This window comes from Mercurialis annua, linkage group LG8 (assembly GCF_937616625.2).
Source record: "Mercurialis annua linkage group LG8, ddMerAnnu1.2, whole genome shotgun sequence".
Lineage (NCBI taxonomy): Eukaryota > Viridiplantae > Streptophyta > Magnoliopsida > Malpighiales > Euphorbiaceae > Mercurialis > Mercurialis annua.
The window spans coordinates 37,674,416-37,691,416 of record NC_065577.1 but is presented as its reverse complement, the minus strand read 5'-3'; the positions used below and the strand labels follow the sequence as shown (position 1 = coordinate 37,691,416).

General features: G+C 33.1%; 1 protein-coding gene across 1 annotated transcript; it reads right to left on the bottom strand.

The window, feature by feature from the left end:
* Positions 1–14,009: 14,009 nt before the first annotated feature.
* Positions 14,010–16,256, bottom strand: LOC126660989 (ABC transporter G family member 6-like). Its single transcript, XM_050354723.1, has one exon. It carries the CDS (start codon positions 16,240–16,242, stop codon positions 14,092–14,094), a length of 2,151 nt encoding a protein of 716 aa, XP_050210680.1. The 5' UTR covers positions 16,243–16,256; the 3' UTR covers positions 14,010–14,091.
* Positions 16,257–17,001: the final 745 nt, after the last annotated feature.

Below are 17,001 nucleotides of genomic sequence, written 5' to 3'. Positions count from 1 at the left end.
ATAAAAACGAATCGAGAAATCCATAGCGCGAACGGAAAAGACGAACGGACTAGCGCGAACGGAAAAGACGAACAGAAAAACGACCGGAAACGACGAGAAATCCATCGGAAGTAGACGAACGGAAGCGCGACCGGAAAGACGAACGGAAAAATAATCGGAGAGATAAACTGAAAATCAAATGGAAAAAAAAGAAAAGAAGAGAGAAGAAAAGAGAGAAAAGAAAAGGTGGCTATGAAAAACAATTGACCTAAAATGAGATAAAACTTCTTTATATAGTAGGTATTTTTTTGTACATAAGTTAATTTATTAGGTAACATAGGATAAGAGAAAAAGATGGGGTAAAATGGTGTAAATACTTTATAAAAATTAGGTATTTGGAAAATAATCCCATAAAAAAACTTATTGTATAATTTTAGATCCCAAATGGTATTGTATTGACACTTAATTTTTCCTTTTATATTTGCTTATCGGATGTAATTATTTTAAATTTAGAATTAAATAAATTGGTAATTCTTTTATTAAGGATGCAATTATTGATCTCATCTTGTTAATATATAATAATTCATTTTGCTTTATCAATAATTGACAAAATAAAATATCTTGGAGAAACTGGTAAGTCGCACACATTATCTAATTATGGGCAAACCCAATCATATTCATGGACTCCAACTATGTTTGCCAATGTTGTCTTACATATTGAAGTTGAGATTCTGAGTACACTATAATTACCGTTCTACACCATAACGAAACGCCAGTTCATCAAGTTCTTGAACTCGGAGATACCAATCTCAACCCACCCAGATCAATCCCACTCATTTTATCATTCAATAAGTTGATTTACAACGTCAAACTTCGCCCTAAAATGGGGTTACCTTCTATATTCTCCGGCAAGCACAACCACCGCATTTGTGCTGCTTCACCGGAGAAAGATTTTAGTTTGTTTGCAGCAGAATTTAGGTCACCGGAGATGTAGTTGAGAAGAGTTTTGGTTTGAAGTTAATATTGGCCAGCAAATAACCCGGGTCTGCGGCAGTGGTACGCGTGCATTGGAATATAGAGGGTAATCTCATCAGTTTACGGCGAACTTTGACATTGTAAGTTAAGTTGTTGAATGATAAAATGGGTGGGATTGATCTGGGTGTAGAGGTGGCTATGGTTCATAATCCGGCGGTTCCGGTTCAAAACCGTCGGGTCGCGGTTCAAGAAAAAGTGTAACCGGCCCGAAACCGCCTAAGAGACGGTTCCATGACGGTTCGGAACCGGACGGTTCCGGTTCCGGTTTAAGACGGTTTAGAAAAAATATTGAAAATAAAATTAAAATTTAATTACTAAAATTGTAATTTAACAATAAAATAACTACTTGAGATAGTATTACAAGAAAATAAATAATTTTTTTTGAAAATAAAATATTAATAAAAAATTTAACTAAAACAAATATAACATATATTTTATTGCATATATATATATATATATATATATATATATATATATATATATATATATATTATATGATAAATATATAATATATATTTTAAATATATAATACATATATATTATCGGGTTCGACCCTTCAACCGCCGGTTCGGACACGAAATCGCCGATTCACGGTTCAACAAATTTGGAACTGGTCCGGAACCGCTCTTTCTACGGTTCCGGGCCGGTTTTAGTCCGGTTCTGGTTTTGACCGGTTTCGGGCCGGGTTTGACCGGGCCGGTTCACGGGCTGACCCGACCCATGGCCAGCTCTATCTCGGTGCCTTGAGATTAATAAAATATATCTCAAGGCACCTAGATTCATTGTTTGGGAGAAAAAGATCAATCTATATCTATCAGCCAAGAGAGATATTGGGTTATTGGCAAAATAGTACCAAACCTTTGGATCTTGCATTAAAATAGTACCAAAATTTTAATTTGTAATTTTTTTGGTAGCCAATTTTTTCTTGTTTATTTCAAACTGTTTTTTTTTTAAATTCCGACCACTTTTGATGACGTGGTAACCAGAGCAATATTTTTATTTTAAACATTTAACTTTTTATCTTGATGATTTTAGTTTTAAATTTTATGTGTCATGTGATATGACATCTGATGTGGCAAAAATAAATAAAAAAATATTCCTCCAGTTGCCACGTCATTAAAAATGGCCGGAATTTGTAAGAAAAATTAATCTGAAATAAATGATAGAAAATAGGATACCAATAGGATACAAAAGTTTTAATATCATTTTGAGATAAAGGCCCAAAGGTTTGGTACCATTTTTGTCAATAACCCAGAGATATTCTATGAAACGATAAGACATAATTTTTATTTTGTTAAAAATATTTATAAAAATATTTTTTTAATATAAAATTCAATTTTTTTTCATTAAAATTATAAAAATTCACCAACTTTATGCGTTTTTTCATTTTAATCACGCCGTTTGAAAATAGTCATTTTCATACACGAATTATCAATTTTTTTCAAATCCAATATTGTTCAAAAATCCAGTGAAAATTGATGGATTGACAATCGGATAGTGACATGTCATAACGAACTGGATAGTGACATGTCCGCAATTTTTGCCTGATTTTTGAACGGTTTATGGATTTGAGAAAAATTGTTAGTTGATGTATGAAATGATGATTTTCAAACGGAGTGATTAAAATAAGAAAACATGTGAAATTGGTAAATTTTATGATAATACCCTTCCTTATTCTACTTATATATATATATATCTTAATTTATTTGATGTTAAAAGATGATTCAAACAAAAAAAGTGTACACAATATTTTAGTGTTGTTAATATTATTATAAATTTAATATATACAATTTTTTTTGTAAAAAGTATACAATTTTTTTTTATCAACAGAAAGCATAAAGTATGTTATAGTTTCAAATTCAAAACTCTATGACTTAAGAAAAAAATTCAAAACTGTATATAATTTTTAATGTTGCATAGATTTAGTATATTTTTTGTATATGTTTAATTTAAACTTCTAAAAAGTATACAATATGAGATAGTTTTATAGTTTCACATTTGTTTATTATAAGTTTTTAATGGCTTCAAACCAATATGATACATGCAAATAAATTAGTTTCCACTTTAAATTTGTGTAAAATATAAACTACTGTCACGATCCAAAATTGAGGGGCGCGACCGGTGTTAGGGAATGGAAATGGTTTCTCCGGAACCCGTAACAAGGCTAAAAATGACTAAAAACTTTTTGCGAATCAAACATTTAATTATGAATAAAACGTTTTCGGAAAAACATCGTGAAACAATAATTCATTTGCGTCGAAAACATTCTTTGAAAACCAATGCATAGTCGATAGGAATCAATGCCTGCCTATGAGATAACACAATCAAGCATTGCCGTGTTCAACTTACATACATTCTACAACACGGTCTCTCTTCATGTTTTCAACACATGAGGCGCGATGGGACGCGCTATGGCTCTTCCCATCGCGCCTAAGCACATATCAGGGGCCTTATAGGCGCGGTTGCGCCTTCTGTCGCGCCTCGTTTTCAACTGCACGACCATCGACTTCAAAACCTCATAACTCCTTGTAGACACGTCAGAATGAGCTAGTTCTTGATTTCCAAGAAAGCTTAAGATGTGTGCTTTATTTCTTGTGAAGAACACAAAGACAATTGAGATCTCTAAATGCTCAAAAACTTTCAATCAATATGGAGGGGTCAGATTCACAAGTATTAAAATGTGCGCTCAGTGCCTATTTTCATCGGATCTTCGCACCACATTCTAATATACTTCAATTTTGGTCTCAAAGGCTTTCAAATGACTTAAAACTCATAAATACATCAAAATGGGTCCTGAAATGCTCAAACACAAAAATAAGTACAAGGAAGTTCGATACAAACGTAATATTCACGAATATGACTCGAAATACACATAAAGTGTAGGAGTATTTCTACTTCTATCAAACATACTCACATTTATCTTTTTCTTGTCCTCAAGCAAATACAGAACAATATTATATTACCATTTAAAATATTCTAAAAAAGTCAAAATCTACAAACCCCCTAAATGATGAACCAATCAAAAATTCACTTTAAAATCAAACAACCAAATGAGACTAAAAATTAAGTAAACATGCCTAGTGCCATCATATGAACCAAAAACATCCGGACTACTCAAATGAACTAACTAAATGCTCAACTCATAAAACTTTTGATCTTCAAAACATGCTAATCACTCATAAACAAAAGTAAATGCAAATTACTGCAAGATGTTACAAGTGTATATAGCACAAATACAAATAAGTGAATCTCACAAGGTTCTCTCTAACACACAAGTGTTTAGTAGGGTTATAAATTAAGCTCTCAAATCAACACATGCATATCCTACCATAAGCTTGCCTCTAATCCATAATTTAACTAATCAAGACAAGAATTAAAATAATCTTAAAAGGGTTGTAATTGGATTTTGGTAAGGGTATGGTAAAAGGTAAAAAGAAGGTGAACATAGCTTGACAAATTTTTTTCAAATAAAATACAAAATGGAAAACAAGTATATCACAAACATCTAGATTAAACATCAAGTAACGTCTCTTTTTATTTTTTTCATAGCGTTAGAATATCAATCTTTTTTGTTTATATCTTTTCCTCAACTTTTTATATCTTTTATTATCATTAAGCACATTTTCTATTTTTGTTTGCTTATTTTTTTTAATTCTTTTTAACACCTTCCATGAGGCAAAATCACATATTTTCAGAGATGAGGAGATATACCAAAATTAAAAATTAGGATGTATTCGACATCTTCATACTAGTTCCCAAAGCTCATCATTCATTTGTCAAACTATCATGGTAGAAAGTGAGAAAGTGTAGAAAGGTAGATATGGTTAAATGTGGGTTTGAAACAAAAGAAATAGGTTAAGGCTCAACCTGGGTAAACTAAGGGGAAATGGGTAGGCTATTTAAAGTGGTCTAATAAAAAGGGATAACCTAAATGCCATGTATCATATTGAAACTTTTAACTAGTTAAGCAAACTCACTATGGACTTAAGGCAAGTTCTAGAGAATGAAACATGTATTAATTCACACCATAAGAAATAAAGACCTAAAAAATATGCTCAATAGGCTCAAAAATCTCACAAAATCAATGAGTGTATGCTCTTTATAATCCACTATACACTACAAGTAAAATAGCTCATAGCTTAACATTTCCACTATTGCTAAAATCATAATTTGCATGTCAAGGATCACATGATTTATAGAATGAAAGGATTTTGGAAAATTCAATTTTTCACCCTAGTCCTCTTGGTTCATGTCTGTAAAACATAAACAAAGTTACTCAATTGTTTTTCTGATAATGTTGTTCATAAATTAATAAAAGTAAATTTTTAACCAATTCATCAAATAGGGGAAAATTGGACACTAACATTCTATAAATTTTGACATGACAATCAAATATGGAAAAGGTAAAATAAGATTAAATCCTAGTATGAAGGTCTTGGCTGAAATCAAACAGTTTCACAAGCCTCCAACGAAGAACACAATAGAAGAAAACTCGTAGATCTTGTAGAAAGGATGTAAAATCACACACTTAGTGTAATGAATCGAACCTGAACGTTTTGGAATGAAGAAATATAGGTTTATAATAGGTTGTTTTTAGGTTTAGGGTTCGAAAAGGGAATAATCACATTAGTTAAGGGGTTTATTTATAGGCCCCGCAAAGCAGGACTGGCGGCGCGTCGCGACACCCATTGGCGCGACGTGCCGCCTGGTGTCGCGTCGCGACACCCTTGTCATGACATGACACCAGGGTTTCCTCCCTGGTACATCGACACTCCCCCTTGATGCATACAGACTTGCTTCCGAATCCCAAAGTTCATCCCCGAGGCCCGAAACACAGGAAACGAAGCCCAAACAACACACCGAAGGTCTCACGAGACAAAACACGATTTCAAGAAATCAAAACACAAACTAAACTTACAAAACGACATCGTAAATTTCATCGGAACTAACCTGAAAAATACGGGAGTTACATAAGATCTAGAACAAACTCCGTCCGGTTCGCATTATCGAGAATCAGATGCCCGATTTCAGAACAAAAAAAGAAGGTAAACTCAACGGAGAACCACTGTAAATAGTTTCTCCATGAGATAAGAATACCAATCAATCAAACAATTTAAGAATCTGATAGCTTGCCTGGTGAACAAAAATAATAACTATATCCCCACTCCGAGCTATTTTCTGAAGAACATTAACAACCATAAATGCACAAGTTGAATCCAAACCTGAAGTGGGTTCATCCAAGAAAAGTATAATTGGATCATGAGTTATATTAATTCCAATAGAAACACGACATCGTTCTCCACGGGAATCGTCTTTGTGACCTTCGTCTCCAATCATATTTTTGGCTGCATTTTGAAAACCTAACTGATCAATCAAAGCTTGCACTCTCGTTTTCTTTTTCGTCTTAAATAAGCTTCTCGGTAACCTAAATTCAGCAGCAAACATTAATGTTTCTTCACTTGTGAGCATTGGAAATAAAATATCATGTTGCATAATATAAGCTGATATCACTTTCAACATTCTTACATAGCCTTGAGTCATCTCTATATATAGGAAAATTCTTAAAGGTATCTTATAAGAAGAATTTCACTTTAAATTGAAATCCGAGTAGAAATAGGATTTTCGAGTCTTTAAATTTGCAGAAAAATCCTTGCATTGTGGACTTTTGTCGCCTACCAAAAAGGTGAATTTCTACAAGAAAGGTTGACAGATATATAGCTTCCTTGCCGAATTGTGATATTTTGTCAAATTTTTCAGTTCTGTCAAATTCTTCAGTTTGACTAATTCTTTAATTTTGTTAAATTCTAAAACTTGTCAAAATCAAATAACTAGGCAAGAATTTTCAAAAAATATCAAATTCGTTCGAACTTTATGAAAACGCTCCACAAACAATAACCTACAAAATAAACACCTTAAAAGAAGAATTTATAAGACTCGCGAGTCTAGAAAATTTGGCGATGCATGTTTAGACTCGTATTGCACTAAGTGTTGCGAATGCTTTATTTGCTTGATTTTGTGCAAAGCATGTGTTAATAATTTTTCTTATCAACTTGTAATACAATGGACTTTAAGTCCGGGTTGTCAAACCCACGAGAATGAAGAATTATGATGAGAATGAGTTTAGTTGTCACTCAATTCGTTTAGCACACAAATAACATAGTTTTGGATCACAATTAATTAAAAACAACTAAAGTAAACAAGACTAAAATTTAACAATAAACTAATCAAGCAACGATTAACTAAACAACGGAATAAACAAGAAGTAAAAAGCGTTTAAGGTTTGCTAACTATTGCTGGTAGAATCCTAGGTATCGGGGTTGCTAATGGGCATTGGTTCAGGTCAAGCTATTGTAAAGGCTCAACCCCGTTCTCTCGAGTCTAAGGTTAAGGAATCATATTTGATTAACAAGTCGAAATCTAAATCGCCCTAGCGTAATTAGATTTTGAACAAATCAATCAAATATAATTATCAAGCAAACTCTATAACCACCTAATTCCTAAACCGCCCTCGCGTGATTAGGTCCTAGGTTCGGGATTAGCTAAGTCCGTCTAATTAATTGACCCTCGCCTAATTAATTAGACCCTAATCATAGGTTAATAGATCACACCAACCTAAGCATTAAGAACACATAATCACAACAAACCCTAAGCCACTACACAATCCTAATCCCTAATCAACTATGCCTTCATTAACAACCCCCAAACAAGGGGTTTAGCCAACCATAACTAAAACATTAACATTAAAGCAATAAACATTAAACATATTAAAAATAAGAAAGATTACCTTAAGTAGGTTGTAGAGCACTATCATAAACAAGATAATAAAGAATCAATAATAAAAATCTTGCATTAAAGTGGGTGTAAATCCCAAAAAGAACAAAATCTGGAAAATCTTTATGAAGAACACCAAGAACAATAAAGATTTTCGCATAAAAGTGAGAGCAAAAGGAATTACAACTACACTAAAAATTGATGTATCCTACACTAATGAGACATACCCTAAAAATAGAGATAAAAGTGTTTATATAGTACTCTCCAAAAAAGAAATAAAAACATCCTATTACATGAGTGTTTGGCCAAATAAGGAAGTGGGCCTCAAGTCTTGATCTTCAATTTTTGAATTCTGAGCCCCATGAATTAACCCTTGTCTCGATCGAGACATCCATTAAAGGAATGTGTCTTGATCGAGACAAACTTCTCCAAAAGCTACTGCCTAAAATTCCTCTAGTGTCTCGATCGAGACACTTCCATAAGTGTTTGTCTCGATCGAGACAGGCTTCAATCATGGCTTTTTTTATAAGACTTCGCTCCTTGTATTTTTTGTCGATTCCTTCACTTTTTTTGGCCAAAAACGCTCCAAAACGTTTCAATGTCCTGAAAAGCTCAAACACATAATAAGGCACACAAACACCTCAAAATGCACGGTAAATAGCATAAAAACATAATGAAACGACTCGAGTAAATAGGAGTATTTTACTCCTATCAGCATATTAATGGATTCTAAATGTTTTGCTATGGCACGTGTTATATCAAATATGATTAGTATGCATGCTTGGACATAATGGAGACTTTCACTAAACGTTTGGCCTTTTACGTTATTAAGCCTATATTTTATAATTGAGGAGGAGGAGCGCTTGTGAGAGGATCGACGTTTATATCATTTGAGTTATAGCCCATTGGTATATATTCGATATACTTATCTTACAAAATCTTTTATTCTTAATACTCTTAACAAAAAAAACCATCAAACTTTTATGTGTTTTATAAGATATGATTAACAATTTTAATTTATACAATTCAATTCAGAGTTCTAAACTTTGTTTTTAAATTTAAATATTTAAATCTTTTATCAATTCCAAATAATCATAGTAACATTTTGTAAAAGTTGGACAATTACTTCATTACTTTAAAATTAAGTCGTAATTGATAAAACAAATAGAAATATTAAAAAATAAGAGTTCATAATTTGAGTTGTGAAGATAAACATTTCATCAACGATTTAGAATAAATAGATAAAAAAAAGATTTTTTTAACACAGTTGTAAAAATAACTTTTTAAATTGAAGGTAATTACAAAAATTAATTTTTTAATTATAATTGATAAAAAAATTCTATTTAAAAAATAATTATGCCAAACTTAAATTACTTATAGGACCACTCACATCTGTTAAGTAAACTGATTATTGCTGTCTTACGAGCATCTTCGAATAAAGTCTTAACTCATCAGACAAGTAAACAATAAGTTGATTAGACAAAATACAACAATTTATGAACTTAATCTCATAATTATTACCCTATCTTTGCTTTTTGAAAAATATAATTCCTTCTTTTTTTTTTAATTTATATACTTTTACTTTTACATAACTATCGATTACTCTTCTAATTCCTTCATAACCTAATTTCTTCAATTCCAACTCAAACCCTTTTCTTATTTTATTTCACTACCAAAAGCAAAAGCTAACCCTAAAAATTTCTCAATCTGCCGCCGTCGGAACAACTGCACATTCAATTATTTTTCTCTATCTCAAGAAAGGCCGGCGACGGTGAAGGCCACACTGTGAATCTGAATTCACGAAAGCGGTGAAGAGATATTCTACAAAAATTAAAAAAAAATCGGAGAAGATGAAGCTGATGTCAACCGGTGAATTAACCAAGGAGATCCGCTTGGAGAAGGGGGCAGCGGCTCTGCGGCAGTGTGGGTGGTAGCAAATAGAGGGTAAAATGCTTAACATATTGTCTGGAACTGCTTAAGGCTACGCACCCAGAGTGGAGTCCAGCAGTAATAAAATCTGCTCTGATGACCACAAATAATATTCACGATAACACCCGAAATCCACTGCAAGACGCCTCCACAAATACTTCTTCAAGCCCATATGACCACGGCACAGGGCACAGAAATCCATTGAAAGCACATAATGTGATACCCCGTAATTTTCAAGAACTAAATTTTTCCACATAAGGAATAATTTATAGGACCGAGAGAACGTAAATTAAATTTGAGAATAAATTTAATTTATGATATCTCCGGAAATGTGAAATAGCTATAGAAGTTAAAATATAAAATTTGGATATTTATATTTTAACTAACTGGAATTAAGAAATGCATATAAATTAAAATAGAATAATTTATAAGTCCCGTGTGAATATTTTTGGATTCAATATTCACGCAATATTTTTAAGAAGTTACTCCTAAGATTTTATAGAATTTGGAGATAAATTTTTTCAAAATAAAAATTATGACACATTAACTAGCGGTTAACCCAACTTCTACAAACAGTGTACTAAAAACAAGGTTATTGGTGTACTATTAGTACACTATTGGTTAACTAGCAACAAAATAAAATTCAACAACAATTTACTAAGGATTTTACAAATAATATATTCAAAATAAAATTTATTACAAGTTATCCAACGGTTTATCCAATGTTAACCATTGGTTACCCAACACCCAAAACTATTACAATTTTCATAAGCATTTCTTCAAACACCTACAGTGTAGTGGATTTATGTGCGGCCCGATTTCCATCCTGAAACTCGTGCCGAGACTGACGCTAGGGAATGGGAATGATTGTTCTAAAACCCGTAGCAAGCCTAGGAAAAACAGTAAAAACATTTTGCGTTTTGAAAACATAAAACGTCTAAATCTCTTTTCACAAGTATTTGAAAACCTTTAGACAAACATGCAATCAAAACCGTGCGATTGCGTTTCTGGACTCGGGGTAGTACGTGTACACAACACGTATCCTAACACAACCTTGTCTGAAAACAACGCCAGCGGTGAAAACCAGTTAACACAACAAGTAACTGGTTAAAGCATGACAAACAAACATAAAGCTTTTATCAAAATCAGGTTTCTTTATAAACAACTGGCAAAAGCCCTTTTTGTATAAAACATGCTTTTGTCCCAAAATGATACTAACAGTAGTTTCACATCAGAGTTAAAACATCTACAAATGAACTATTGTGCGATAGCAGAACTACCCTGCAGCTCTAGAGTGACCTTTATCTATTTATAACTTCCGGAGAAAAAATGGAAGTTTTGTCACGTCAAAATGTCATTTACCCGTGAAAGGGAAATCAACGGGGGTCAAATGTGAGTGAATTCACATAGATACTTAAGCATATTAATAAAAGTAGAAATCGCATGTAAACACACTTTGTGCAGCCAAATAACTGATCCAAATGAAACCCTAAGAGAAACCCTATTTGGTTGACTATGGTTATTGCCACAGTTTATGCTCACTTGTTTAACACAGGATGAACTGTAAACTCACAACGTCACAGTCATCTTAATTTTGTGTAAGGTTTGCTGGGCCGTAAATTGAATTACTGGCTCCCCAGGACAACCTGTTAGGTCTAGGTTGCTTTGCAAGCATCTGGCCATAGGACCCAACCAATATGCAATACAATGCAATGATTTATTAATACCGGTGATCACACAGTCCTAATATTGCGCAATAGATAGCACGTTCCAGTGGATCTATATTGGTTTCAATTCGACTCTATGTAATGCAATTTCAATCACATTTTGATTTATCACACAGTCCTAATATTGCCCAATAGATAGCACGTTCCAGTGGATCTATATTGGTTTCAAATCGACTCTATGTAATGCAATTTCAATCACATTTTGATTTATAAACGTTTTGGCATTAATATTTAAAAGTAAATATGCGAACTCACAAAACTGTTATCCACAAAACAGTTTTCGGTCACACTCTACTCTCCTGGTTCGGTAGCTTGATTGCTCGTCGGATCTAGTTAGAAAACAATTGTTAAACACTTTTGAAACAAGAATTCTAGCTAACTCTAAAGAGTAGACTCTGTTGACACTACTAGACATATAACATATCTAGTCTATTCTTATCCTCGATATCGATTTTTAGTCCTCAAATTCTATCAATCACTTTGATTAATCGAGGACCTAATTAAAACGTCTTTAAGTTTTAATTAATCGAACTCCCTTAATTGTCCAAGTTCTTTTAGTCCATTAAACGTCTAGGTTTAAGGTTTAAAGTCCAGTTGAATCATCCAGAATTCGACGATTACATGCGTCGAAAGTTAGGGCAAAATTTCCCAAAATGCTCCCCACTTCGAGCCATGGCAGCACGATCGTGCAACCCCGTGCACGGTCATGCTGGCTGGTGCACGTTCGTGCACCAGTCGTGCACAGCCCCGGAAATTCGCATTTCCCGGGCTTTCCGACGTGCTTAACGCCACTTTTTTTATGCCAAACACTTATTCAAACACCAATCTATCCATTTCCGCTATCAGAACGTAAAATCATTACGTATATGTTCGATTCGATACGGTAGCCGTTATATATTCGAATATAATCTATTTTTTATATAACCAAATTCAAAATAACAGTTATAACTCGATTAATAACGGATAACCAAATAAATTTGAGTTAGAAACAAAAAATCGAATCGAAAACGGATAACCTACCGTCGTCGTCTCCGTCGTCGTTCTCTTGAAACCAAAACCTAGCTTTTTGGTTTTGATATCAACATGAAATGTTCATTTGAAATGAACATATGTATATAGTTTGGTTAAATCCAAACTAGCCCCTAGGTATTTACGTGTTACTTTATCCTAAATTCTTAAATACTCGTCCGTAGCTAAAACGGACAACGAACTCCAATTTTTTTTAAATTTTAACCATAAATTCCATAATTCGTAATTAATAAAAATGTAATTTTTATTCTAACGGGGCCTACATTTTATTTTTAATAAATTATTTAAGATTTATTAGGGATAAATTAGACCCACTTAATAATATATGGATATAAGTTGTAGCTTTTTGTGTAAAAAAGTCTATTTTTTATATTTTTTATAATTTTGTTTTTAGAATACCGTTAGTGAACCGTGAGTAATCCGTTGATAAACTTATAATTAATTAATTTTTAGTATATTGTTAATATTTTTTAGTAAACTAAAATTGTGCATATAAAATATTAATTATTTTCTAGTATATCGTTAGTCACATGTTAGTATACCATTGGTTAACAAAATCGTATTTCTGAGATTAAAAGAAATTTTTTTAAAAATAACAAAAATCAAATTTATAAAAAAAAAGTACAAATTGTATTTTTTAAAAACAAACTTTAACGTTGTATTTTTTAAAATATTTTAACTTTCCATTATCTAAAGAAGCCGTAAACAATTTGCACAACTGAAAATTGATCCCAGACATAACTTAAGAAACCATCCATTTTCACGGCTCATGTTCATCTGTAAAAAAACTCATTTTTTTTCCGCCATATCAAACGTGAATACAGCCAACAACATTTATCATTTAATTAAAGTTTAAAATTAGGATTAATATCATGAAAATTTATCAACTTTACACGTTTTTTCATTTTTAATCACACAGTTTAAATTTTCTCGTTTTCATGAACGAACTACCGCTTTTTCTCAAATTCATACACGGTGCTGAGGTGACGCTCATTTATTGGTGTAAAATGACCTCCATCTCAGCGAATAATACCAACTTGAGCCGTGACACCTCAGCACCGTGCATGAATTTGAGAAAAAGTAATAGTTCGTGCATGAAAATAAAAAAATTTAAATTGCATGATTAAAATGAGAAAATATATAAAATTTGTGATTTTTTTTAACATTAACTCTTAAAATTATAATTAACTTAATTGTATTATTACGGACAAATCTATCCTAAGGTTTTTATATTTTATCAGAAAACTTCTATCTTGATAAAGTTATCTTTTCAGTTTCTATACTTGCCAAATATTAATTTTTATATATTTTTTTATAATTGAAAAAAAAAATCATAACTAAAGAGACTGAAAAGATATAAAAGTAATAAAAAAAATTAAAATTTGGTAAATATGAAAATTGAAAAACAACTTTCTTAGAGTAACAAATTTTTTACAAAAGTGGTAAAATTCAGAAACCTCGGAATGGATTGAGCTTATTATTACTAAACATTTTAATGATATGATAAATATCACTGGCTGTACACAAATTACGTACCTGCAAGATAAATTTTTTGTAAGAATTTCTCGTTTTTTCCAACCACCACAACCAACAAGAACTTGTTAATTACTTGGATTTTTTGTTACCTTCGCTTGTTTTTGCTACCCAATAGCAAAGAGAAGTAAAATAAAATCCTGAACAAGAATCCCCAAGCAATTGTCACCCATATGCAGTTCCATTTACTTAAACCAGTAACACCTTGTTGCTTCAATATATCTGACCCTCGAGTTACACACGTAGAGCTCGTAACAGTCACTCCCAATGTGTCGCTAAATGTCTCCAACATTTTCATTTTCAGAGCCGTTGAAGCTGCCGCGAACGGAGTGGTGTCGAAAACCTGAGTTCCTCTGACAAAGCATTTTACAGGATCCTGAAATTCATTCTGTAATACAGCTTCATAAGGGTATTTCACAAGTGACATGTAATGAAACCAAATCAAATAAGGCGGGATTCGATCGCGATTGATGAAGAAGCCGCTGAAGAGGAGAAAATAAGCTAAGAGTGCGACAACTACGGTGTAGCCAAGCATAACATTAGTGACTACACTGGATATGAACGTAACGAAGGAGTTTCCGGCCCAGAAAGATGCGAACATGATGAAGAAATAAAACATGAACCCCGAAAACCCGCCGTCTAGCCCGACAGCCCAGAATGTAAGGGTGGAGAAGAAAAATGAGAGTGTAACTAAAGATGGTAAGAAAACGAGAGCATGAGATATTACATAAGACGATCTTCGATAAGCATTATACGCAGTTTCTCTCATGAAAATGTACCTTTCTTGGAGAAAAGAAGGAAGATACCCGGCGCAGTTGAAGAAAGTAGCTGACATAGCAAATGCGAAAAACCCTACCCTTTCCTCAACTCCTTTAGGTGAATTGTCAAGCTGCCAAAACATTGCTGCTAAAATAAACCCAGTAACACCGACAGCACCTAAACGAATTCCGAACAATTCTGGCAATCTTCTTGAATTGGTAATTGATCTCCTTGACAAAACAACCGATTCAAACCAAAATGGATTAGCAAATGTTGCCAGCGATGAATTAGTGCCCGTGGCACCGGAAATCAACTTGCCGGTTGTAACGCTTGCACTTATCGCCTCCTCTAACGACAATCCGGGTCGTTCGGGTTCAGAATTTGGCGTATTCCGCCATGTTTTATAAAAGTCCACCAAACTTTTAGTCCCTCCCGGAGAACCTTCAAGCTCACGAATAAGGTCTAGAGAAAACTCGGTTTGGTTCGCATTACCGGGAATTGGATGCCCGAATTCAGAGAAAAAAGAAGGTAAACTCATCGGAGAACCACTGTATATAGTTTCACCATGAGATAAAAATACCAAGCGGTCAAACAGATCAAGAATCCGATAGCTCGGTTGGTGCACAGAAATGATAACTATACTCCCACTATGAGCTATTTTCTGAAGAACTTTAACAACCATAAATGCACTGGTTGAATCAAGACCTGAAGTGGGTTCATCCAAGAAAAGTATAATGGGATCATGAATTATATCAATTCCGATGGAAACACGACGTCTTTCTCCACCGGAAACGCCTCTGTGACCTTCGTCTCCGATCACAGTTTTAGCTGCATTTCGCAAACCTAACTGATCAATCAAAGCTTGAACTCTCAATTTCTTTTTCGACTTCGATATGCTTCTCGGTAACCTAAATTCAGCTGCAAACATTAAAGTTTCTTCAACTGTGAGCATTGGAAATAAAAGATCATCTTGCATAACATAAGCTGATATCACTTTCAACATTCTTGACTCCAAAACTTCTCCGTTTAACGTAATCGTCCCTTTCAAGCTTCCTTTAGCTATCCTGTTCGCTACTGCATCGATCAACGTTGATTTTCCCGATCCACTAGCACCGAGAACAGCAAGTATTTCTCCATTCCGCGCCTCGCCGGAGATGTCATTGAGGAGAGTTTTTGTAGTTGGTATGCTTTCCCTGTGGTGCTGCATGCCAGGGAATATAGAAGGTAATCTCATTCTACGGCGTACTTTGACATTGTAAGTCAAGTTGTTGAACGATAAAATGAGTGGGATTGATCTGTGTCCCTTGAGACTGGTGTCTCCGAGTTCAAGAACGTGATCAGTTTGGGTTTCGCATCCATCTCGGGTGGCTTCTTTGTGTAATTGGCCCACCGTGGGAATTAGGGAAGCGGTGGAACGGCCGGAGAAAGAGTCAAGTGAACTCACGGTTTGGGATAAATTCTCTGACACAATATCAGACATGATTTTTTGTTTAATTTGTGGATAGTTAATAATCAAAAACAATGATAATTATATAGTGAACTCAGAATCTCCAACTCCAAATTTATATAACAATTAAACGCCAAATAATCAAAATTAAAATGTAAGACAGCATAAGGAAAAACAAACTTGGAGTCCATTATTAATCTGATTCGGTGTCAATATGCGTAACATTTGAAAAATGCGTATTGATTGTCATTTTTTCCAAAATATTTGATTTTGTTGTTGATAATCTTAATATAAATTTGTTCGTGCAACCCATGATTATAATCTTCCACTAATAATGAAAAAGTGGATTATTAAAGTATTCTATTATTATTATTATTATCTCCCGTGACAACGGCAGATTTTTCTTTCAGAAGGATTCAAATTAAAATATAAAAATATATAATTTATTAATAAATAAATATAATTAATAATATCATATTTATAAAAATTAAACTTTTATATAAATATATCATAATATATCTTTTTGATCTGTTTTTTTCTAAAATCGTTAATAATTTCATTGATAATTATTGTGAACACTTTTTAAAAAGAGTTAATTACATATAAAAATTACGACATTTGCACATGGTTTTATTTTAAACACGACTTTTAAAAGTTGGTATTTAAAAGCATAACTTTTTTTTTCAAATCTATCACAAAAGTAAAATTCGGTATACTTTTTCGGACTAAAAATTTCTAATCCTACATACTCTACCTGAAAAATAATAAGATTTGATGTCGATTTATAATCTG

Coding starts and splice junctions, on each gene's coding strand:
- LOC126660989 (XM_050354723.1), bottom strand. CDS start 16,242: ATGTCTGATATTGTGTCAGAGAATTTATCCCAAACCGTGAGTTCACTT.